This window comes from Ambystoma mexicanum, chromosome 7p, assembly GCF_040938575.1.
Source record: "Ambystoma mexicanum isolate Mex_15411 chromosome 7p, UKY_AmexF1_1, whole genome shotgun sequence".
NCBI classification, from domain to species: domain Eukaryota; kingdom Metazoa; phylum Chordata; class Amphibia; order Caudata; family Ambystomatidae; genus Ambystoma; species Ambystoma mexicanum.
The window spans coordinates 202,780,257-202,805,366 of record NC_090939.1 but is presented as its reverse complement, the minus strand read 5'-3'; the positions used below and the strand labels follow the sequence as shown (position 1 = coordinate 202,805,366).

The window sequence follows — 25,110 nt, the reverse complement described above, 5'->3', positions numbered from 1 at the left end:
ACCAAGATTAATTCATTTTAATAAGAGCACAAACAAATATTGATCTCCATGTGTACGAGATCAGCAAGCCAAAATACTAAAGCAAATGACTAGTGTCCCCCCAGTGGCCACAAAGAATATATGTACGCTAGAATTAGCCAAAACCTTAATAAATAGAAGGAAATCCACTCTCAAACACGGTACCCTAACACGAGACCCAGACATAAAAAAACACTGGCTATTCATTACAAGCATAACACAGATAAGGCACCTGCAGAGCTCCTTCAGTGCATGTGCAGACACCAGACAGCACACTAGCCCAACTACAAAGGGAAGGGGAAGGCCTTATCGCCTCAGGATGACTAGGAGTATTGTTTCGTAGGAATTATGGCATACTACAGAATTCTCTTCTCCCACTTAAGTCTCGCTCGTTAGCTTGACGTCTCATCAAAATGTCCAAGGTTGGTAAGCTAGGCGCCAACCAATAGAAATTCCCCTTGCCACACCGCCTGTAATGGATATTACCAACCAATTAGCTGTCCCTGTAATGATGTATTACAAATAGTATCTATATTGGGGTGAAGCCTGGCAGAGCCATCAGATAGGTATTGACCAATAAAGAAGCTAACCCCTATGTATCGTATATGTATTGTTTTAACTATTAACCAACCCAACTTCTCGGTCTGTAGTTTTGCCCAAAAATGTGCTCGTTATCGTTGGAAATGTTAAGAGCTATGAGAAAGAGATGCATGTATGCTATCCCAGGTAGGATTAATAGTTTGAATAAAGCTTGGTTTTGACATGCAGCCGAGTGCACCACCATTGAGTATTCTGGTTATGTGATCTTGGGGCACCTTTACACAGCAGTATCTAGTAAGATCACCAATTTTTCTCCCCTCTCCTTACTGCCGGGGACAGTTGGAAGGGCAGACACTTCAAGGGATGACGAGAGCTGCCTTTGGGAATGGCAGTAGGAGCTTCGACTTCCTTTCAAGAAGAGACTTTGGGTGCATGGCCTGACAAGAGCATAGTCACTCGTCTAGTGGTCGGCCACCAGAAAACAAAGGCAGACTTGGCAGGGGTTTGACAGAAATGTTGGCTTTGAAGTTCTTACAGGGCTCGATGTCTAAGGCCTTTAGGGTAGGGGGCATGGCACAGAAAAAAAATCAAATCTCAGAAAAGACATTGTTCCCAAACAATGTGTCGAACACATGGGGGGAAAAGGAAGAACTGAGTTTAAGGGTTACAACACGCTCAAACATGGAGCACAGCATCGCTTCCACAACCATGAAATTAAAGGCACTGATAGCTAGCGGTGAGCCATACTACTCCCCTGGGATGGTAACGATTTGTTAAGATCAGGAGCTATATCTAATGTGAGTATTGAGTGGGAGGACACAGTCCATTAGAAAGCAGAGATACAGTAACTACGGGCTCAGCAGTCTTAAGGTCTTTTTGTGCGGAATTAAGAGCCCATATTGAGAGAGAGAGAACAGTGCAGAGGATCCCACAAAAAAGCCAAAAGAACAAAAGTGCCTGCAATCTGCCTGAGGCAGAACAAACGAAAACTTTTCAATAAAGAGAAAATAAGACTGGACTATCTGAGGTGGAGTAGAGCACGCTTTCTGTGTGATTACCAGTGCACAGAAAATAATACTTTTTTAAAATTCAAGTTTATCTGAATATTGTACAGTATTTCCATTGCACATGACATTTTGGCAATAAAAAGGATATGCATTAGACACTGCAAAATGAAGTACTTTTACGGCACTCCTTTGCTATAGAAAAATAAATGGGAGTGTAAGATTACACTATGGCAAGGCCTGGATGATCCGTTTGTGAATAGAACCAATGCCTATTAACAAAGGTCCCCCCAGTGCCCTGCCAATGAACAGGATATTTATCTGTGCAGACCCATCAAGAAAACAAAGTAGTTAACATTGATAACAATAACTTTTTGCAGCCAAAATATTCATCTTGACAAGCAACTGTTTTGAAAAATTCGGTTCACTCTCACAAAGATGGAGTCAGAACAGTTAGAGTATGAGACAGCATGTTTCCATCAAAGACACCTAATCCAGAAAATGCTCATCACAGAGAAATAATGAGGCGAGCAAAATGTAGGCTCCATCTTGGAATGCAAACAGTGATGTGCAGAAGGACAAAGTTAAAATGGTGTCAATAAGCTCTGAGCAGTGACATTACGACCAAACTGTTTCCTGCTCACGCATATTTTGAAAATATTGCAGTCTGAAGAGATACGGACTGTAAATATGTAAAAGGGTATCTCGAGGGCACTTAGCAACAGAAGGTGCATACATGAGTTTACTACTGTAATTCACACTGCACTAAACAGAGGGACAATCGCATACAACACAGCGATTAGTGAGTGGTTTGTGTCAGTGAGAGGGAGGGATGGCTGATGCACGCTTCTATCTGGAAAACAACAAATCGCATAGAGGTGGAGATTCCCAATGTCCATAGCTAAAACTGCAATTGAAGTAGCCTTATTCTCAAAAATTCAGTTAGCCTTTCATTGGTTGAGTTCTTACCGTTTCAGAGTGATTTGATTTCCTTTTTTTCTCCGCCATATAAAAAGCTTTTTCTTCCTCTCCTTTCTCAATTCTATATTCATCTTGGCGTCTGTAAAATTTAGAATTGAGTTTTTAATGAAACCAAAGGTGAATTCATACATAGAAAACCAACATTGGTGTCCATATCGAAGTTGAAATGTAATAGTGTCAATAATAGGTTATCAAATTAATATAGGCACAGGGATTTATGGAATGCTTGGGTGAATTTGTCTGTTTTTCATGCTAGGGATGCGCCTTCATGTGTGTAGTTTATACAAGTTTCAGAAAATGTGAGCCTGCAGCATCTGATTAGATGGGAGTCATCTGTGATGAAGGATCAATAAAACAGGTGCACAAATCAGATCACAAGTTCAAAACAATGTTTATTGGGTTTGGTATACACTGAGGGTTATTAGGGTGGTCAGGAAAGGTCCCAATGAGAAAGAGGGGCTCACGTTGTGCGCACCCTATTGTTGACTGGGGCAGTGGTGAAGTTGCATTTTTACATGTATCTAGCGTAGCTAATGAGAATGGGATGTGTGTTACTTTTCGTTAAAGTTGATACATTTAAATTTGCACACGCGCAGCAAGATACAATGTCAAAATCGCCAATGAAATATAAATACAATCTGGGTATGGTGTCCCACGAAGCACCTAGAAGCTGGGTAATAAGGATCTTCATAATGCGCATGCGAGAAAGGGTATTTGCCACAAAGAAATTTGTGAAGACGCAGTAATTTTGAAAACATGCAAGCAACGACATACATACTTGGGCATCAAGGGACATGTTTGTGGTACATGGTGGGAATGTACAATCTGTATGCTGTGTGCTTTTCTCACAGTTTGGCCTGACCCTACAGCCAGGGCTTTGCAAGGTGAACTCTGTGTGACTGGGAAAACTGGTTTTGCAGGGTTAGGCGGCCAAGGGAAAGGCAATGAGTAGCCGTGACATTATAAGATGGTCAGCCACAACAAGGCCTGGGTTTTTATGACTTGGCATTCTGGCAGGAATGAGATGCAATCTTAGAAGTACATGATAGCCTGTTATTCATTGTTCAGATAGGTACAGCCATCTTCTCGTGGCTGAGCAATGTACCTGGTGTGGAGAGAAACCCAAGGTCAGTCTTGACAGATACTTTATGAATTTCAATTATTTTCTCAGGTTGTGCCCGGAGGTCATTAGTGTTGAATTGGTAGTCGTTTAAATTATAATGAAACAAGGACGCCAGCAAGTCTGGGTGGGTGAGAAAGTTATCACCAATTCAAAGGAAACTTATTTATTCTTCCCCCCATATTGTTTGAAGTGTCCTTGCAAGGCAGGTTTTGATCGCAAAGCAGGGAGAACCCCCAGAGCTGGCAGGCGATTGCCGCCCCCTCAAGGGCCGAAGCATTTAAAAAAAAATGCAAGTCAGAGTGGCATCCACATCAACACCAGCCCGCACTTGCTCACAGTCTGCACCTGAAAGGACTGGGAGGCCCTTCCATTATGGCCACCCCGCTCTGCCTCGCCATCAGCTGATCCTGCTTCCCCCCTGTGACTCCCGCCAGCCCGCCTGATTGGCTGGGCTTTTTCATCAAGCAGGGAGAAACCCCAAAGCCGGAAAGCGTTCGCCGGCCCCCTCAAAGGGCCTCTTAAAAGGGTCATGGCTCTCCCTTTCTGGGCATGAACGCCTTGGAAGAAATCATGCCACACAACCAAACTCTAACCCCCCTGGTGAGCATCTTTCACCCTGTATAACCATTACTACCTGACCTCTAACCCTTTAATCCGAACGTGGGTCATTTGTCACTCTTGCCGGATTAAAACTCTCTGGCCGTGTGCTGTGCCCGAAACCCTACCTTGAATTACATTCTGCAACGCTGCTCCTTACAACAAAGACATGTTCTCTTTTTAATCCCAGCTCGCCACTCTCCTTTGCATTTATCTTCACATGCTTTCTCTTTCTGCTGGCCTGTTGCTCTATTGTAGATGCCTCTCTCTTAAATCACATGTGATGTGCTGTTTGCTCTGAAATCTAGGTGTGTTTTTCCAACTTTACACCTGCCACTGTTTGAACTGCTTTTAGTGCTTTCTGGCAAATTCGTTACTAGATGTGCTTCAATTGTTAGTGATCTTTTAATCTGGCCACTTCCAGTGTGCTCATTGATTTTTGAGCTGCTTGGCTGCTTGGTGAGATTCTACTGTCACATAGTGCTTCCAACCTCTTCCCTGTTAACCCCTTTGCCCCCCTGCTCTCTGCACACATGGTGCTCTCCATCTCTCCTATTTACTCTAAATGCTTCTCTATCACCTATCCCCCCCTTCTCTCACGAAGTCTGGAAGGAAGACATTTAAAAAGGCACTCCTGAAAACCAATCCCAGTGTGCCCATTGCAGACACCTACATCAATGCTTCCTCCTGACAGACTATCACTGACATTCTCTCTGCTGTTCCATCCTTTGACCTATGGACTCCCCAAATGGTTTATGTACTCTCTCCTTTCTCTTCCTCTATCATTACTGGCAGGGGGGGCGTGGTCTGAGCTCATGGAGTGAGGACGTGCCAGAGAAGAGCTCCGGTCAAGATCCTCTTTATGATCCTTTGCATTATTGGTAGAAGGTACAGCAAGACTCCAAACACACCTACTAACGTGGGAACTAATTCCCCAGCTGTGCAGCGCAACTTCAACAGAAACCGAAGCTGTGAAGTTGCGGAAAGAATCACATGAAAATGCGACCCTGCGCAGGCAAGATGGCGGCTGACACGGCAGCAAGGGACTAAAGAGGAGGGGCCGCTATGCCTAAAGACTACAGGAGACGTGCTGGTTCCCTTCCACCTGAACAAGCAGTGCAGTGCCCGGGCTCCACTGAGGCGAAGGACGGGGTGCCTATGCCAAATTTGGCATCGAGAAGCAGAGCGCACTGAATGCTTCCACGAGCCCGACTGAGCCTGCAGAGAACCTAGAGAGTGCTAGGAGGGGCCATCTGCAGCTAGGAAGTTAAAGAAGAGACACTGGCACGGTGGTGGGTCGGTAGCCGTGCGCTGCTGTGGACATCTGGGCCACCGCAGAGGTCAGACTGTGGGGAACGCAAGAACATGGGGGCTCCTGCGAATGCACAGGCGAAATTACTGAAGCAGCAAGGGGAACCCCGAATCAACAAATAGCGAATAAGGGGCTTTGGAGCGCACATGCTAGGCTGCGGGATCAAAGGAAACCACATAAGGGAGCGGAAGATAACGGGAGCCTTGTAGGACCACTGAAGACAACGGGGCAAGTACTGCGTGAGCAGCTGACACGGCGCCATTACACTCCGGCAGCCCATACTACGGAGTAGCCTCTGAGCCGACGCCGGAGCCCTCTGACTCACGATAGCTCCGAATAAGGTAGGCAGTGGGGGCAGAGTTGCCACTAGCACGGCACAGAAATGCACTTTTGCAGGCCCTGAACTGAGGGGAGGCCCAAAGCGGATTTTAACAGGGGACACCAGGTGACTCAGGCGGGCACGAAGGCGGTACACGCAGGGGATGAACTCTGTGCTCCTGCCGGTGTGAAGCATCGAGGTGCGACACGTCCCTGGCACTGCCTCACAGAGGCCCTAACAAGAGTGGCTACTACAAAACAGACCCGAAGCCAGCGCACCCAGACCTCGACACGGCAGGCGCAGTTAACTGAATAGGCAACACACTGCAGGCGAACACGTAGGAGAATTGATCCACTATAAACCAGGAGACATGTACATCCCGGGAGCAGGAAACTACTTGGAGGCAAAACCGACTGCAAGGTTGGCAGCAAAGTAACGCGAAGCACAAGGCAACAACGCCGGCTGAACTGCACTGCTGCCTGATCACTCAAAGCATAAAATGAACTGGGGGCACACAATGTGCTGAAATAGGCGCACTATCTGTGCAGAAGGCGGCCAGAGCGGACTGCTGGAGCACAAACACAAGGAGGTGCCCACGGCGCACTGAGAATCGGAGACCAGAGGCCAAAGTGGTCTTCACAGCACAGCGAACAGGACATAACTGCTGGAAGGCTGCCCAACTGAGCAACAAACTTTGTATGGTGCGAGCAGACAGGGGATACAAGTTACCCAAACATGGGACACTAATGGGCTGGTGCACGCTATACGCAGCTACATGCTGCCTGATGAAGTAGCCACAGTGACTGCGAGCAGACGTAGCCCTACAACCACCACAAGGGCCACAACGTAGGCAACTAACACCCACGGCAAGGTCCAATAGAGCCTACGGACATCACGCCGCAACGCAGCCCAATAACTGGTAAACAAATGAGGGAGAGAAACAGGCTGCACTCCAAGACCTAGCTACCCACAAAGTACTGTGACAGAAGGGGAAAAGGGAAACGGTTGGGCGACCTAAAAGAAGCCTGTGTAAGAGACGGCTACACACTTCCCTCACACACTAGCACAAAAGGGCGAACCCACCAGTTGGGTGGGTTTCTCACTTCCCCCACTGACAGCGCGACGCCTGCAAACATGGAGCTGGCAAAAGTAGCCTTCCACAATAGAGCACAAGTAAGGTTGCCCTGCAACACTCAATCCTCTTTGGGCCCACACGTGACGAAAACCCTAGCCAGGAGGCGCTAAGGTCCTGCATTCAAGTGTGGGACACGACCACAGTTCTTGCCGGAGTGACTCCAGACCGCCGCAAAGGCAGAACAGCGAGGAGCAACAATTAGTCTCGTGAGTCTCTGACTTGTCTCGGGAAGCTCCGCCCACGCACAAGACAGTGACCACACAGAGGCGCAACAGCTGCCCAGCTGACAGAAACCAACAAGCCAACTCCAGCACTAGTAACGTGTAATTGCCCCCAACTAAAGGAAAAAAGGAGCACACAATCATTGACTCCTTCAATGCAACCAAACCACGAGAACAACCACAGTGCAACGCAGCGGCACAGAAAAAGTAGTCTACCCAAGAAGCTGGAATTAAAGAGAATCAGGTACTGGAAGTGATCACAGCACTGCGATCGTTTATAGACACCAAAATTGAGGATGTTAAAGTAGATATGCAACATCTTTGCCGCCTTCTATGAGGGTCTCTTCACCTCCAGAGAAGCCACACCCCAGGAGGAGACTCCGCACTACCTGGACTCCATTGAGCTCCCCAGGCTTTCCAGGGCCCAGACTGAAAAGATGGAAGCGGAGGTCACAGAAGAGGTGGCCGCGGCTTTGTCCCAGCTCCAGCCCGGCAAAACCCCAGGTTCGAATTCTTCCCAGTGGAAACCTGGAGACGAATGGGTGACTCACTGGAGGGACATAGGCACCGCATGCTGCTGCGCTCTTGCACAGAAGAACAAGTTACTTACCAACTGTAACGTTCTTTCGACTGGATGTTCCTCCCACATATTCCTCATTTTATGATATTCGTATCCGGCCAGCTTTGCTGCTTCGGAAAAAAAAATTAGGTTGTGGCGTCGATGTCCCTCGATGGGCTCTGTACCGTGTCAACGTCACCATGAGTATAAATAGCTTGTGCTGTGACCGTTGGCTTCAGTTGTTTTTTCAAGGAAATATTCGAGGAACACCCAGGCGTGCCACATGACTGATAGAGTATTCGTGAGAGGAAAGTGTAAGTAACGTAAACTGTACTACAGGGTAGGATGGGAGGGGCGAGGAGAATACGTGGGAGGAACATCCAGTCGAAAGAACGTTCTACTTGGTAAGTAACTTGTTCTTTGAATGGATTGTGTCCACCCACGTATTCCTCATCTTATGATAGACTCCCATAACAGTGGTAATTTTGGAGGTGGGAGTACTAGATATTGTTCTCATGGACGGAATGAAGTACCGCCTTGGCAAACAAACCCTCATTGGAGGAAGAGGCATCCAAACAATAATGCTTGTTGAAGGTATGCATTGATGCCCATGTTGCAGCTGAACAAATATCTGCTCCAGGGACTCCCCTCTTCAGAGACGCAGAAGTAGCCATCCCCTAGCGGAATGGGCTCGCAGCCCATCCAGTGGGTCTTTTCCCACCAATCTGTAGCACTCAATTATAGCCAGAATGATCCAGCGGGATATAGTTCGTTTGGTCACCGCTAATCCCAATTTATGACCTGTATAACCCAAAAAAGTTGGTCATCTTGACGTAATTTTGACATTCTTGAAATGTAAAAACAGAGCCCTTTTGGGGTCCAGTCTATGTAGTCTCTCCTCTTTGCCCAAATGAGGAGGAGGATAGAATGTTGGTAATATGATTTTTTGTGGAAGTCAGAAACTACTTTTGGTAAAAAAAGATGGTTTAACCTCAAGAACCACTTTGTCCTTGTAAAAAGTAGTATATGGAGATTTACATGAGAGAGCATGTTAGGGAGAATTCTCATAAATGGCTGATTTCCCTCACCTAATGAGTCCCTCAGCAGCTTTGCTGGATTTCTAGGGTTTATTCTTTCACCTGGTAAGAGTGTGAGCCTTTTTCCTACTCTTACATGTGTTTTGCAGTGTGTGTTTTTACTTTGTGCTATCTTGGGCTCTGGAGCATCACCTACTCCATGAGCACCATTTTTCAGTGGCACGGGGTTGTCTTTAAGACTTCCCACTGACTCCATTTTCTGGGGCTGATTACTGTCTCCCAGAAAAGCTAAAGTGTCCATTAACTTCATTTTAGTCACTTTTAACCACAGACCCAGTACACCCCATCTTACATGGAGTATTGGAAAGGGTTCACTCTTATCCCTTTTTGTCTGTGTCTCTTGGAGCATTGTTTCGCTCCCTTTACATCAAGACTTGGCTGGTGGCAGTGGTAACTACCCTATTTTTCATACCGCAGTTATCTTAAATAACCATGGTATTGTTTTAGGCTATTATATTAGCCTCAAACATAAACCCGCTTGACCATATATATTTTATTACGGTTCCGGCTGGGTTTAATCCCCATTTCTTTTTGTAAATGTCTTTCTCGCGTTTTGCTCTGCACGCCAAACCAGGTTTGGTCCCTTTGTTCGCTGTCTTTTCGCGGGCTTCTGCACTCTTAAGGCGCCTGAAAGTCTTGAGTAGGCAGGATGTGAGGGAGGGGTCTTAGGACCCCTGCCATGGGTTCCCTTGGTAACCCAAGTCACACTCCTGTTTGCTTGGCTGGGTGACTGTCCTTGCCAGGACAGCCACCTTGCTGTGTGATTGACAGCCAGGCTGTATGAATGGGGGAAAACTATATAAAAAGCAGGTCTCTGGGACTGGAAAGGCAGAGTCGCCACTGGAACGACCAACGAAGAGCTGATGGAAGAGGACTCCTACAACAACTGAACCGCCCGGTGAAGCCCTGCTGCAGGTCCGAATCTTCGGAATCCGACGACAGAGAAGATCCTCCAGGAAACTTCTTCCCTTGAGCTGGTGGGACCAACCAGTTCGCCCAAACTGCAAGCCAGGACCCCTCCTCTGGTCGAATTCGCTGTACAGAGCTACAGTGGGCCGGCTAGCCAAGAAGGTTTGACCCTGCTTGGGTTTTAAAGAGCGCACCTTTTATTTGTTGCTTTTCTCTGTTGCTGGTTTCTTCCCTGGGTAGGGCAGGAACCTCCAGTCTTCCTACTTCTTGTCAGTCCGACAGTCGCTTCAGGAACCGTGAGCCTGCAGGAACTACCAGGAACGTCCGCCTCAATTACACCTCCCTCTCCGTTTTAAGGTACTGTGCAAATCCGGTTGTTCGTTTCGTTCAGCCGCGGTGAAAGTGTTTGAAATCTTTCTCCAAACCGAGGGCTTATCCTTCTATTCTCTTTGAACTAACTTTTCTGCCAACCAACCTCATCCGGAATACGTGGCACGAACTTTACCGCAAACTACCCTGAACCGTGTGATCTTGAACAAAAGACTTGACCCGTTGACTTTGGCCCTAAGCCTTTTCTACCTGATTCTATCACTGTAGTTCCTCTTGCTCAAGTGCCCCGAGTGCTTACCTGTTGGTGTGGTTCAATTTCTAGTAACTTTGTTTTTCTCTCCCTTTTAAATTGCTGGAGTGTCATTTTGCTCCCACTTCATTTTGTAAGATTAACTTGTCTGGAATTTATTGGGAGTGGTGTGGTGTATTACGAGTGTGATTTTTAAACTGATTATAATAGTGTAATGTTATACAACTGAAGAGTGAAATACATGTATATTCTTTTACTTGAAAACCTTGAGTCAGTGTTTGCCTGAATCATAGTAATTGCTGTCCTTTGTGCAACTATTTGATACTGCTCACTTACTCTTGAGATAAGTCTGGCTGCTCAGCCACCGCTACAACTTTATCTGTGTAGTACTGGCTTGTACCAAAGGTGAATTTGTACTGTCACTTGTAGTCTTAATTGTGTGTGGTGTTCCCAAAGGGTACTGCATATAATTCGGCCTAACAGAGCCAGTAGTTCACTAACCCTGCAGGCTGATGTTAAGGCCACAAGAAGGACAGCCTTCAATGTTAAAAGCCTCAAGGGACAGGAATGCAGAGGCTCAAAACGTATACAAGTTAGAAACTTAAGTAGTAGATTTAAATCCCAAGTTGGGACATGAAAAGGGACTGGGTGGTATACATTGGTAAGCCCTTGCAGAAATTGAATTATTAATGGAAATTTGAAGTAAGTAACCTCTTCCGAGGAGCACTTGAAAATAGGGGTGTCACGGTATTAGTTTTATGACGGTACGATAACCTTCTTGCCAAATGATGGTATATCATGGTTATCGCGGTATAGCCGGTGGAGTTAACCAATCTTAACAAATATTTTCTAAAAAGGTCATAAATTGTCAGATTTATCATCGCAAAGAAAACCAGGCACCCAGGGCCAGAATTGGGCTTTTCAACATACTTTCCACTGAAATGCCACCCCTTGCTTCCACCAAACACAAACACATGTGGAGAGGAGGAGGGGGGAGGAGGGGAGGCCTGCTGCGCTGGCAAAGCAAACTGAATAGCTTTTCTTAAGTGGTCATTTAGGCTTTTAGCTCCCCCACTGGCTAATGGTGAAGATGAACATGTTGCCATCTTTATAACCTGCATGCCACAGATCAATGGAGGCTGATGGTAGTATACGCCTGTGCGCACACTGGCACACTCTTTACGATACAGCCTTTAGTTTACTTGAGGGCCAAAAGGTGTTCAGTAATCACGGACATCTTACCCTTTGGTATGGCAGCAGGGAATACCCACAGATGAGTGAACTTCGCAGTGTGACTTATTATATGTAAATTCAATGATAGAACCACGGAAATCCCCCATTGTCATATGTTTAGCAAACATTATCCATTATAAATATTTAAACCCCACAGCTGCCAACCCAAAGTAAACCCTTTTCCCTCTTGGCACTGTATTTATTCTTCCTATTGCTAACATACTGATTTTGTGTCAGGCACGTGTGGTTTATGGAATGGCATAAAAAACTGCTCCAACTGATACTGCTTGCAGGATGGCACATCCAACAGTGCAAGACCAAGACTGCGCAGCACTTGCTTACTGCAGCCTTTCCAAATCAGATTGAAAAGCACACTTAACGGTATAAACGGTATACCGGTATAAACAATGTGACGGTTATTGTTGTTCAATTAAGTGGTTCACGGTATCTTTAACGGTATACCGTTATACCGTTAAATGCCTACTTGAAAATGGACAGCGCAGCTACATATCCTTTAATTGTTTCGAACTGGAGCCCCAGGTTGGCTAGATGCAATAGGAAAGAGCACCATTGGGATGCCACATTTAAAAGGGCCCACATCCTTATCTTTGCACCAGTTACTGAATTTGTTCCAACGACACCGGTACGAAGATTTTGTTGCTGGCCTTCGGTGAAAGCAAAATCTCCATTACGTCATCCGGAAGATCCCAATCCTTGTATCTCCACCTCTCAGAAACCATGCGTGAAGGTTGAGTGTCTTGACCTCTGGATGGAGAACCCGACCTTCCTCATGCGAGAGAAGATCCTCTCTTTGTGGAAGACGTATTGGAGGGAAGATGGACATGTCCAGAAGGTCTGGGTACCACGTCCTCCTGGCCCAATCCGTGGCAATTAGGATCATGATTTTCCTGAACTTTCTCAACCTCCTGATTACTTGAGTAATCACAGGGACTGGAGGAAATGCATACATAAGTGGAAACTTCCAGTCCACCAGGGACGCATCTCCTAGAGCTCCTCTCGGAGGAAATTCCCTTGAGCAGTACTGTTTGCACTTCCGGTTTACCGTGGTCGCAAACAGATCCACTAGAGGGGTTCCCGAAAGGGCGAAGATCCCACTCGTGGGAGACTGCTCTGCCTGCTCAGAGCATCTGCCGCCGTGTTCTGCTCTCCGGCTAGGTGAACTGCCAATAGAGAGATTCCTTCTCGTATTGCCCAGAACCAGAGCTGCATTGCCTCTCTGCACAGTGGTAGTGACCCTACGCATCCTCTCTTGTTGTGATAGTACATGGCCACTGTGTTGTCTGTCATTATCAGGACATTCTTTCCCTGTACAGAGGGCAGGAAGGCCTTGAGCGCTAGTCTGATTGCCATCAGCTCCAATAGGTTGATGTGTAGTTTGGACTCTGATGGAGACCAACGACCGCTGATTGTCAGATCGTTGGTGTGGGCTCCCCACCCCGTGAGTGAGGCGTCCGTCACTACTGTTATCTCCGGCCATGGATGCCAAAAAGATTCTCCCTTGAGGATGTTGTCGTTCCAAGCCCACCATAGTAGATCCTGAGCAACTGCGCTCGGGACTTGCAGAAGATCCGAGAACTGGGACCACTGAGTTCTGAGGGCCCATTGAAGGGATCTCAATCTGGCTTTTGGCACCAGAAAAATGCAGGATGCCATGAGGCCGAGCAACCTCTGAAAATCAGGGAATTCTGAAACTTTGTTGACATCTGCAGAATATGGAGAGCTCTTACCTCGGGAGGCGAGGCTTTGCCTGAGGAAGCATCCAAAACTGCTACGATAAACTGGAGCTTTTGAATTGGTATCATGTGAGACTTCTTGAAATTGAGGAAGAAGCCCAGTTTGTGAAGAAATTGACAGGTGATCGACAGAGGATGTTGAGCTTGTTCGGGAGAACGCGCTCTGATCAACCAATTATCCAGGTAGGGGTAGACGTGAATCCCCCCCTCTCCTGAGACTCGCTGCCACAACCGCCATCAGTTTCGTGAAAACCCTCGGGGCATAGGTCAGCCCGAAAGGCAGAACTCGAAACTGAAAGCAAGAACCGCCAACCGCGAACCTCCGGTACTTTCTGTGCTTGGGATGGATTGGCACATGAAAGTAAGCATCCTGAAGGTCCAATGATACCAACCAGTCTTGGAGTTGGAGAGCCTGAAGGATCTGAGAAAGGGTTACCATCTGGAACTTGTCATTCCTGAGAAACTTGTTCAAGTTTCTTAAGTCCAAGATGGGTCTCAATCATCTGCCCTTCTTTGGAATGAGAAAGTAGGGGGAGTACCAACCTTTGTTCCTCTCCGCTACAGGTACCTATTGTATTGCACCTTTCTCTAGCAGGGTTAAAATGTCCTTGCAGAGTGTCTGGGAGTGTTCCTTGTGTTCGGTACTCTGTGGAACTGTGGTGGAGTTGAGCACCTCTACTACTACTATCTCTATTGAACAGGAAGGAGGAGGAGAAACAGTTACAAACTCCCTACTCACCCAGAGCGTCTGGGAGTGTTCCTTATGTTCGGTGTGTGCAGTGGTGGCGGATGGAAATGGAAGACGAAATTACTTGTGCTTTGATCACCACTTCCGTAACACAGATGCCGCTCACACGAGCACGATTACAGCGTTCGAAATCTGCCCCAGAAGTGCTGGGGGCACGCGGCCCAGAGGATATACCTGCTGCCACAAAATTACCAGTATCTAAGTTTCATGGACCCGTTTTGATATCTCTCCCACTCTCCTTGCCGCAATTCGAAAAACAAATCAACCCTGACCCCACCCCTCCCTTGCCAGTTATCTGCCCGTCTGCGTCTACCTCGCTCTTGGTGCCGTTGTGTGGCAGTCTTGGCGCCGCTGCCCAGGAAAGCCCTGCCAGTGCAGGCCGGGGGTCTGTGGGCTGCGCCTGCTCCGGGCATGGCGCGCAGTGGTGTCTGGTGGAGCAAGTGTGAGTGCGGTTCAAGGAAGGGCGGTGGCCGCGGTCTCAGTGAACCGCGGTCGCGGTGGGCTGCTCATGCGCAGATCACGAGGCGTGTGCGGCTGACTCTGTTGGGAGGTGTCAGGAGAGCGGGGAAAGTCCAGCGATTGCGCTTTGTGGCGGGGCTCTGACCCATGGAATCCAAACAACAATATATTCAGAAACATATAGCTACAAATGGGATGGACATGGTAAACAAGACCAGCAAAATAACCAAGTCCTTTTTCATATGGAAGGTGAAACCCCAATTGCTGATCCATATACTGATATAACATCAACCACGCCCTCCTCGCTAAGTGTTCTGGCCTGGCGGGTGTATGACCAGCACAAAAAAAATTACAAAAAGACCTTCCTAAAATGCATGAACAAGACGATGTGCAAAAGTCCAACAGGAGAAATAATCAAAAATCGGTAGCTGAAGTATGCAATGAGACTGAACCAGCTAATGATGCTAAGGATAGAAGGGTCGCAGTGAGAAATAAAACGACCTACAGAATTGATGAAGTCTTTCACGTGGCTAGTGCTTCTAATCTCTCGAAAGGTGACACACTGGAAGCAAGTCTATTAGATCAACGTACATCAAACAATGGGAGGAGAGATTCTTTGTATGTAGCTGATAAGCTAATAGACTAACTGAAGAAAATAAACTGAAAGTTGAACTTTTCCAATGCTAAATGAATTGTGCGACACAACAAGAGACCAGAGGAGCGGCAATCAGTCTTACTCAAATAAAGAAAAATAAAGTATACCTCAAATCTTCTATCGGCCAAACAAACGCAGAAGGATCATGTCAAGCACTAGTCCCACTATGGTCGCTAGCTCACAGAACACTAAAATCAACCCAAAATCGCCCAAAAACAGTACAAGGTAATAAACCTAAATTCGAAGAACAGTTATAATAAGGAGAACCATTTAAGACGGCTTCCAGTATCAGTTTCCACTGAATCAAGTGACGATAGTACCACCGACACAGATTCTCCACTAGCTGAAAGAAAATTCCCTAAGGTACAACGCCAAAATCAGCATATAAATTCAAACAGCTTGCAAAAATCTGCCGATCCTCGGAATGAATGTTTCCTATTAGTGGAGCAAGTAATCAATCAACTAAGACCAAACATAATCTCGGCTCGAACAATAACGGTTGCCCCATTGATAAAACTTTATGAACATCTAAACGAGAGCCTAAAAGATCAGTCTACTCTGACGGCATTGGCAAATGCAAAACTAAAATATGGAGCTACTATTACAGGAAGTCAAAATTCACACACTGAACAATCAGCAAAACAATGCAAGCTTAGTTACGCAAGTTAAAGAGCAACTAAAATACAATGCAGAAGACAAACATTTGCTAGCTGAAGTGGCCCGCGAAGCACTAAATATACTAAAAAAACAGCACCTGGATAATGAAGAAAATCAGAGAAAAGGAAACCAAGAAGAGCTACCGTGGATAGTCCTAAAACAGTGTTCGCAGCCAAATTTGAACAAAGCACAAAAGGCGGTGACTGCACCTGCCCAGCAGTGGTGAGCTTAGTCATCCATGAACTATTATCCGAAAATTCAACTCAACTGCCAATGCAGCTCGCAGATCTCTTAGTGAATTCTACTGTGAATTCAAGTGGAAATAAGCCGGCTTCCCCGTCTGCCGAACAAGCACCCAGTAACTATACTGGAAAGAAAAAAAAAAGATAACACTAACGAAGATTTAGATCTTGCTCGCCCCTCAACATCAACAAATGCAGAAGGTCTAATAGGAAACCCACCTTACCTTCCGGTAAACACCCCTGCGGAATCAGTTGGAAAAACCAACACGTTTTTGACATTTTTGATAAACCTAGAAGAGAAACAATGGATAAACATGAAGAGAAAAACAAACTACCTGCAAAACAAATAAGGAAATAAAAAAATGTATGCCTCATAAGAAAAATTTTAATTCTAGAAATTCTTGCAAATTCTTACGGAATATGAAAGCTTTAAACGTAACAATACAAACAGTAGCATCGCAATCTACATTAGACTCCGAGGAGGCTAAACGAGCAGAAGTGTTGGCCGAACCTTCAAATGAAACTGAAAAACCACAAGTAATAAAGGAAAGTGCAGAAAAGGAAGAGTTGGATGATGACCAAATGATTTAAGAGCTGGCTAATTTGTCCATTTATGACTCAAATAGCTTTGATTTAACGCAAGATGATGATGAATACGATGAGGAAAATGTAATCTTAGGCTGGCATAAAACAAATGCTCAACGATCATCTGACACAGAAAAAAGGACTCAATCACGAACATTTACTATGAACGTCTCACCTGAAAAAGCAAACAAACCGTGTATTCATATTCAAGATCCAGAAGAACAAACAAAAAAGGAAACGTCAGACGCTAGATGAAAGATGGGCTTCGGTTTGCCGAAAGATCACAGGAAACTGTTCAATCGCAAACCAAATTGCGTGAATGAAATTCGGGAAGTAGAGTATTGCAAAACAAGGATATAAGAAGCACCAAATCTGTTCAAAATAACAAAAGAGAAGAAATGGAAAAAAAGAAGGAGTTAAAGATGAGTGGAGAGAGGACAAGCGAAAGCTAAATGACAGGCAGAAGTACACGACAAAGAAGCAGCAGGACATAATCTCAAACTTCTGTCTGCTGTTAGAGAGGATTTGCAGATCCAATGATGGGCTAATTCTAAACACATACAAAGTCCTGCAACTCCTGAACCATCTTCCTCAGCTTCGTTCGAGAACAACAAACGACATAAAAACTGTTGAATTTATACAAGACCCCATAACAGACAGAGTCCAGTTGCACATCTACTCAAGAGCGATATGAGATCGTAGAAAAGGCTACTGATCTTCATGAGCTGGGTTTCAAAATAAGTGAACCATGGATAGATTCTACACAGGACAAACAGAACGCACTGCAAATACAACAAAAAAATAAATGGAGTGGGCAAACTAACCGGAAAGAATGGTTGGAAATAAGAAAACCAAATTTGAAAGCATTGGAGATCCAGTAGAAGAGGAGTGTGGTCAGCACGCACTTTATGAACTGCGCACAGACTCAAAATAACAAAGATCACGTTTTCAAGTAAATGTGAGAATGATGGGCTCCAAAACCAAGACAACGAGAATAATAAGAATGTCGATAACGTACAAAGTTGGAGTTGGGTGTCAAGTACTCTAAATTCACAAACCAAGAAATAATGCCAACTCAGCGATACAATTCCGTGCCTGTTAATGGGCACATGGAATACACAAGGGTTTAACCATTTGTTCAACAATAGTCTTAGCGACATTGAAACGTTGCAAATAATTTGCCTGCAAGAAACGTGGCTTCTGTTACAACCCATAGTAGAAGGCTATGAAGTTGCCTGGAAACCCGCTATTAAGCAGGCAAAAGGAAGACCAATGGCAGGATTATTGACCATGGTGAAGATTAAACAGGGGCTGTGGATAATAAAAGGCGTCAAACTTAACGCCATGCATACAACATGTAATTATTGAATTGAAGAATCAAAGCCCCGAAACAAACGATAAACTACACATAATACACCTGTACTGGCAGCATAAGGATTCTGACGTATGGGCATATCTAGATGCCATAGGAGAGCTTATTGATTCGATAATGATCATTGAAGAAAACGCTAATATAATACTCTGTGGCAATCTTAATATGGAATGTTTAAAATTGCATAACGGCAAAGCCTTAAACAGTACTACAATGTATAAAACTAAAAATCTATTAAAAATCACATGGGAAGAAGAAATGGAGGCCCGGAGAATGTCTATGCTGAATGGAAATGTGAAAGGTGATATCCCTCCGAAACCAACTTGGCAAAATGGAAACTTGAAATCCATCCTGGATTATTTCTCTGTATCGGAGAGTTTGCAGGGAAAGATTAAAGGATTGACCGTAATTAATATGCCATACAGTGACCATGAATTAGTCCGAATAAATATACAAGAGCTGAACTTAAATAAAGAATTAGTATGGAGTCAAGACAACTCTGTTACTGCTGGTAGAAATCACCTGAAATTAAGTGAGTGCCAGATCATGACAATGACAAAGATCCTGGCCGGTGAAACAAGAAAAGAAACATCTGAAATACTAGAATATCTGGCTTTACTATACGCTTATACAGAAATAACTAGAGAGCAAAAGAAAAACAGCTTTAAGAAAATCGGGAAGTTGTGGGAAAAAAACGAGAACTAAGGAAAGCCATCAGGGTCTTGCAGAAAAACTTGAATAAGGAATAGGTAAAACAAAAAAATATGGCTCAAATAGCGTAGAAAAACTGGCTAAGATCTCACAAAAGCATCATGGCCCAGAACGATGCAGAAAAAATGCTAAAAATGTTGACATAAAAAAATGCTCGCTCGTTCTGGGAAGGGATCAACAATATGGAAGCGCCACAACAAGCAATACAACACAGTGTTCGAGATACAATTGATAGAGCATGTTACAAATCTTTTCTCAAAAAGTATGGAGACTGTATATGTGGCCCAAAACCCAGTAAGATCTTGGGACCTTAACATAACCAGGACAGACATTTATGAAAACCTCAAGTACATCCAGAGCCCCAGGACCTGATGGCCTCACAAACCAGAAACTAAAATGTTCTCCTGAAGCATGGGCAGAATTTTGCTACACTTTGTTCAAAAACATCATTGAACAAAAAAGGATACCAGAGCCTTGGAAAAGAGCAATAATCGTGCCTGTATTTAAAAAGGGAATAAGAATGGACCCTAAAAATCACAGGCCGATTGCACTTCTGGACGTTGTAGGAAAAATGCCACTGAACTGTTACAGCAGCTAACTGAATGGATAAAATCATCAAATATCTCAGAGGATCGCCAGACTGGTTTTGTGAGAGGTGTAGGCTGTGCGCTGAACCTTCTTTTAATCAACTTACTGAAAATGGAAGCAATACGGAATAAAACCAAAATATACCTTGCTTTCGTGGATTTAGCTCACGCATTTGATAGTATCGATCGTGAGTTACTTTGGACTAAACTGAACAAATGGGGATGCCCAGGAAGTCCGCTTGCTGCAATTAAAGAACTTGATACTGATACCAATATTCAAGTCAGACTGGACCTGCAGGGAACCCTTTCAACAGCGATTAAAACTAGAGGAGTGAAACGGGGGTGGCCTCTAGGAGCTACGCTCTTTAGCACATTTATATCAGACATAAGGTTGGTGTTGGAGTCAATAAGAGCTTTTGCCCCAAAGATAAATGGGAACAGACTAGGTCACATCCTATATGTGGATGACATCAAGCTAATAGATGTAACACAGATTGGTCTCCAGAGGAAATTGACTGCCAGGGCAAACAGCCTTGTGATAAACCCTGCAAAAATAGAGATACTGGTGCTCCAAAACTTAAGGGGCACAAAGACGACTGAAAGGTTTCAATGGAAACTAGGAACAAATTCAATCAAACTGACGCTGGAGACGCAGTATCTTGGTATGATAATAAACTCTCGCATCAATGACGATCAAATGGTTGTGAAAATTTGCCGAAAATGTAAAGCCCTGGCGGCGCAAGGGTCGGAAATAAACAAAAAGTATGGGACGTTTTCCTTGATGCTGGTAATTGAATTTTAGAAAGCCAAGGTTATTCCGGCCTTGAGCTTTGGTGGTGAGGCTATGCTGGGCTGTCCGGCTGACATATGGTCTTGGTGCGAAAACACCTTTTGGAGTAGAGTACTAATGCTGCCTAGAGGAACTCCCATTGTGTGCATTAGATATGAACTTGGACTAATATCTATCAATGCTAAAGTGATGTGGAATAAGCTCATGGTATACAGGAAGGTGGTAGGTGCAGACGATTTACCCCAATATCGAATTCTTCGCACAGTGGGAGAACAGCAGAATGAATCGATATTATATAAATGGAAATCAGCCTGTGTGGATACTCTAAAGCAACTACTAGTAGATCAAGCTCTGTTGATTGGGGACCCTGAAACAGTTAAAAAGAAGCTGTGGAACCAAGAATGGTGCGTAAACTCAGACAAGAGAGTGCTTCATAGAAGTATGGCGCAAGTAGCCTTAGAAGCAAGAGCATTCAAGACTCTTCCGAAATACCTCCAAAATTTCCCATGCAAAAAAAGAAAGAATCTCTTCCTGAGATTTCGGATGAATTTATTTCAAATGAAAGCCGTAGCTAACATAAAAAAAGAACGACAACAATCAGGATGTAGATTTTGTGAACTTGCACCAGAAACATTAAAGAACCTGGTGCTATACTGCAAAAAATTAACTCTTCTGAGAGCTACTCATCTGGGACCTGAAATTATAAAGAGACCAAATCTAGATCCCAAGGATTGGTGGAATGTAATGGCAAATGGAACAGTAATGAAAATAACCTTTGCTTAAACAGCCCATTTAGAAAAAATTAGAAGGTTTTATGGCTGAATAATGTGCGCTAAATGACAGTAAGCTATCAGCCATAGCTCTGTTGGCCTGCATTTGTGTGCTTTAATATTGAGTATCCAGGTGACTCCATTGCCCGACACAAGGAGGAAGGTACCTCTAAGATGGCCGCCCGCCGTGAGGTATAGCCACATCCTGCCTAATCCAGACCTAGGCTCCCCAGCATTCCACCAATTGGCTCCCTGGCTAACCTAAAGAGCCTATCCCGTGAGCCGGCAGGCGGAAGCCGGCACACGTCGCAAGGCCCAAAGGAGTCAAGGCCAGCACCTGTCCTCAGCCTGTCACCAGCCGTCTGCATCTGCCAAAACCCCTGCATGAGCCGATTCATCACCTGTGCACCACTAAGGTAACACTATAGCCCTAGTGTCAATCGAACCCTTTGTCTATGCACATGTCTCTAAGTGCACCACAACAGCGAGCCGACTATTCATCTGCCCACGTGTGCACATCAAATACCGATTCGCTGTGTTATCTATTTCAAGCCCGTTTGTGCCACAGCCACCCTCTTGAAAGTTGCCTTGCATTTCAATTGTGTTCAGCGACCTGCACACCCATTTTCCCTGACTCTCAAATCTACCTCTAACCCGTAGCCGAGCATACATATGATCCGTTCTTACTATTGCTGCACTGTATTATGCCTTATTCCTGCTCTTGATCTTGTGCATTCCATACCTACCGGATATACACTATACCACAGAACACTTGCTACTCTAGAACACCCCTCATATTTGCCTCACATGTACTGCCTCACTTTTGTTGTTTAAAATACATTGCACCACATATGCATTGCCTACTCTTGCTATCCAATTGCTATCTCGCCCAGTTGCCTCATACATTACCTCATTGGTGTTGTTTAAATTGCTAACTGCTAGCTGTAATTTCGCCCAGATGCCTCACTGGCATTGCCCTATTCCTGCTGCTTGGCGGTGAACTGGCCTAGATGCCTTACTCGTATTGCCCTATTTTGTTTACTATTGCTACTCTACTGTGTTCTGGCCTAGGCGCCTAGTTGCCCCACATGCACTGCCGTATTTGTGTTGCTTAATTGCTAACTGATAATTGTAATCTCGCCGAAATGCCTCACTGGCATTGCCCCATTCCTGCTGCTTATCTGTGATCTAGCCCAGGTGCCTAGTTGCCTCACAGGTACTGCCGTATTTGTACTGTTTTATTGTTACCCTGCCTAGGTCCCCCTACATGCATTGCCATACTCCTGCTGATCAATTGGGAAAGATGTTAAGTCTAACAATTCTGTTCTGCACAATGGCTGCCACCTAACACGCTGGTACTAGAAGCCAAGTATGCCTCACTGTTAGGGAGAATTCTCTTGTAAGGCTAATTTCCCAAACTTAGTGAGTCCCCCAGCAGCTTTGCTGGATTTTTGGGGTTTGTTTTTATCTCCTGCTAAGAGTGAAACTCTTTTCCTCCCACTCTTAGGCATGATTTGAGGTATGTCTGACTGTGTGCTTCTGGGCTATGGGGTTTTCTTTCTGCCCCATAAGGTATCATCTATTTTTTATGTGTGTGTTACACAGCACCCTCAGTGCAGTAACACAGGGTTGTCCTAGTGAGCCCCAAACAGACTCCATACCCTGGGACTGACTACGGTCTCCCAGGGCATGTTAAGTCACCATTAGTCCTAAATTGTGAACAGAACCAGTACAAACCATCATATTGTGGAAGTACTGGAAGGGGTTAATTATATCGCCCCTGGGTCTGTTTTCAAGGGGGCACTGTCCAGTCCCCCCCCTTGTCGAGTTTCTGGCTGGTCGCAGTGGTTACCACGCAAAATATTCCACCGGAATATTCTCTATGGGATTTTCCGATTGATTTTAAACGCACCACTTTTTGGTGCAATGTTAAAGATGCCGCCGGTTTATTTATTTAATATTAAATTAACGGTTGGGTCTTTTTGCCAGAACTCTATTCTAAAACGGCGTTCGTGTCCCTCTCTGTAACCCTGACCAAGTTCGAGCCCTTTGTTCCACTATTTTGGCGGGCTTCTCCACAGAAGCCCTCCAAATGGTGCCACTCTGTCTGGGTTCCACAGGAAGGGTGGAGGGGGGAATTGGCACCCTGGACTGCGTTGCCTCAGCAACTCAAGTCGCACTCTACTCTGATTGGCCCAGTGGTGAGCCACCCGGCTCACCACTTAGCATGTGTGATTGACAGCTAGGCTGATGAATGGGTGTTTTTCTGCATAAAAGCAGGGCCTTTGGGACTGGAACTTCAGAAGTCGCCACAGGACCTAAGAATCCGAAGAGGGAAGAAGCTGAGCCATCTGCAACGACGACACCACCGGTGAAGCCCTGCTGCAACTACCTCACCACTTTCCCGACGACAAGAGAAGATCTTCTGCTGGACGTGCCTTCTTCCTCTAAGCTGGTGGGACCAACCAGTTCGCCCTTTTCGCCTTCCAAAGACGTCTCTTGGTCAAAGCGCCCGTGCCAAGCACCCCGGAAGCCGGATAGCCAAGCTTCACCACTTTAACCGCAAATAAAAGGAACGCACCTTTTATTGACGAACTCTGCGGCTGGTTTCATCCCTGTGCAGTGCAACGACTCCACGTTTCCTCCTCGACGAGATCCTCTCTTCCCCTGGTTGAAACAATGAACTGCAACCACTGCCAGGAACAACTGCCACCGCTGGAGCCTCCTCTCTGTTTAAGGTACTGTGTCCTGCCTGGCCTCCCTTTCTTCGGTTTGCCCAAGGTGACCCTTAAATCCTTGGCTTGCCAACTGGGTTGGCCCCAGACCTTCTAACTACCTTCTTGAATCACCCCAGCCTCTTTTGAACATTCTGCAAAGACTTTTTTGTGCATTTTAAACCGTGTGATCCTGGGCACATTTCGCTTTGTTCCCTTTAAAGTGGGCCTGGCCTATGAACTATGGCTCTACATCATTTACTGCCTTTCCTCCCTTGCTGAGAACTCCTAAAAGTGTTGGGACCTGTTTTATTTCTATGCTCTGCCTTTTTCTCTCCCTTTAACTGAACTATTGGAGTGCCATCAGGTTATGGGTTCACATCGGTTTAACAAATCGTGGTGTTTTAACTCTGACTTGTCTGATAGTTATCAAGGGAGGTGTGTATACTTTACCTGATTGTGTTTTAACTTGCTTTTGATTTAGAGTGCTAGTATATTGCCTAAAGTGTGTTTTAAATAAATAATTATATAATTTTGATACAAAGCTCTGGTCAGTGTTTGTTTGCTCTACTGTGTTTTTAGCCTTATTGTGTATACTCTATATACTGCCCTATTCTTCTTGAGAGAAGTCTGATCGCTCAGCCACAGCTACCAGGTAAATCTGGGTGGTACAGACTGCTACCAATTGGGTTTACTGCTTACTCCTGTAGTCGTAATCTTTTTGCAGTGTTCCCCAAGGGAACTGCACAGGATTCTGCCTAACACTCACTAAGCTCCCTCTAGCACCTATCTTAGTTCCCAGCCCACCTAAACTGACAAATACAGCTACGTATAATGCCACCTCCCTCCAACTTACACACAACAGTGGCTCAGGGACAGTAACCTATGCCTCTCTACCATGTGCCACGTCTAATAAAAACCTTAGACTCCGTGCCAGATTAACAAAATTACATGAACCTCTGAGAAGATCCTTACCTCCTACCCACCCGAAAACAAACTATCAGCATATTTTGAAACGTAGTCAGACTAATTAGTCACCTCCACATTCCATTTAAAAAATGAATGGCCTCCAAACTAATAATCATAAGCGTAAGCTAATTGATAATCCAGCCAAACCTATCCAGGTCAAAGCTGTAATTGAGTCCCCTCACCCTCTTAAAGGAGCACTTCTCAATGCGAGATCGCTTGTTGCCCACGCCCTCAACATTGCTGACCTAATCACAGAAGGCAATCTGGATTTCCTTGCGATTACTGAGACATGGCTACATAACGCGGCAGGACCGTCGCTTACGTTAGCCATCCCAGATGGCTACACAATAGCCAGACAAGACCGAGATGGCGCACGAGGAGGCGGTATCGCCATCATCTCCAAAATGTGTCTCTCCCTCAGATTAGCCCCAACCCAACTGTCCCAATCTTATTAAATTCTATCTGCTAA

At 45.3% G+C, this 25,110-nt stretch overlaps 1 protein-coding gene across 3 annotated transcripts in view; it reads right to left on the bottom strand.

Annotated features, from left to right (window-relative positions):
* The window catches only part of BRWD1 (bromodomain and WD repeat domain containing 1), a 3,236,587-nt gene that overhangs the window by 2,106,546 nt on the left and 1,104,931 nt on the right, over positions 1-25,110 (bottom strand). For all 3 annotated transcript variants that reach the window (XM_069636064.1, XM_069636066.1, XM_069636065.1), the window contains exon 20: positions 2,532-2,622. In XM_069636064.1, coding sequence (XP_069492165.1) covers positions 2,532-2,622 — 91 coding nt within the window. The remainder of the gene's footprint in view (positions 1-2,531; positions 2,623-25,110) is intronic.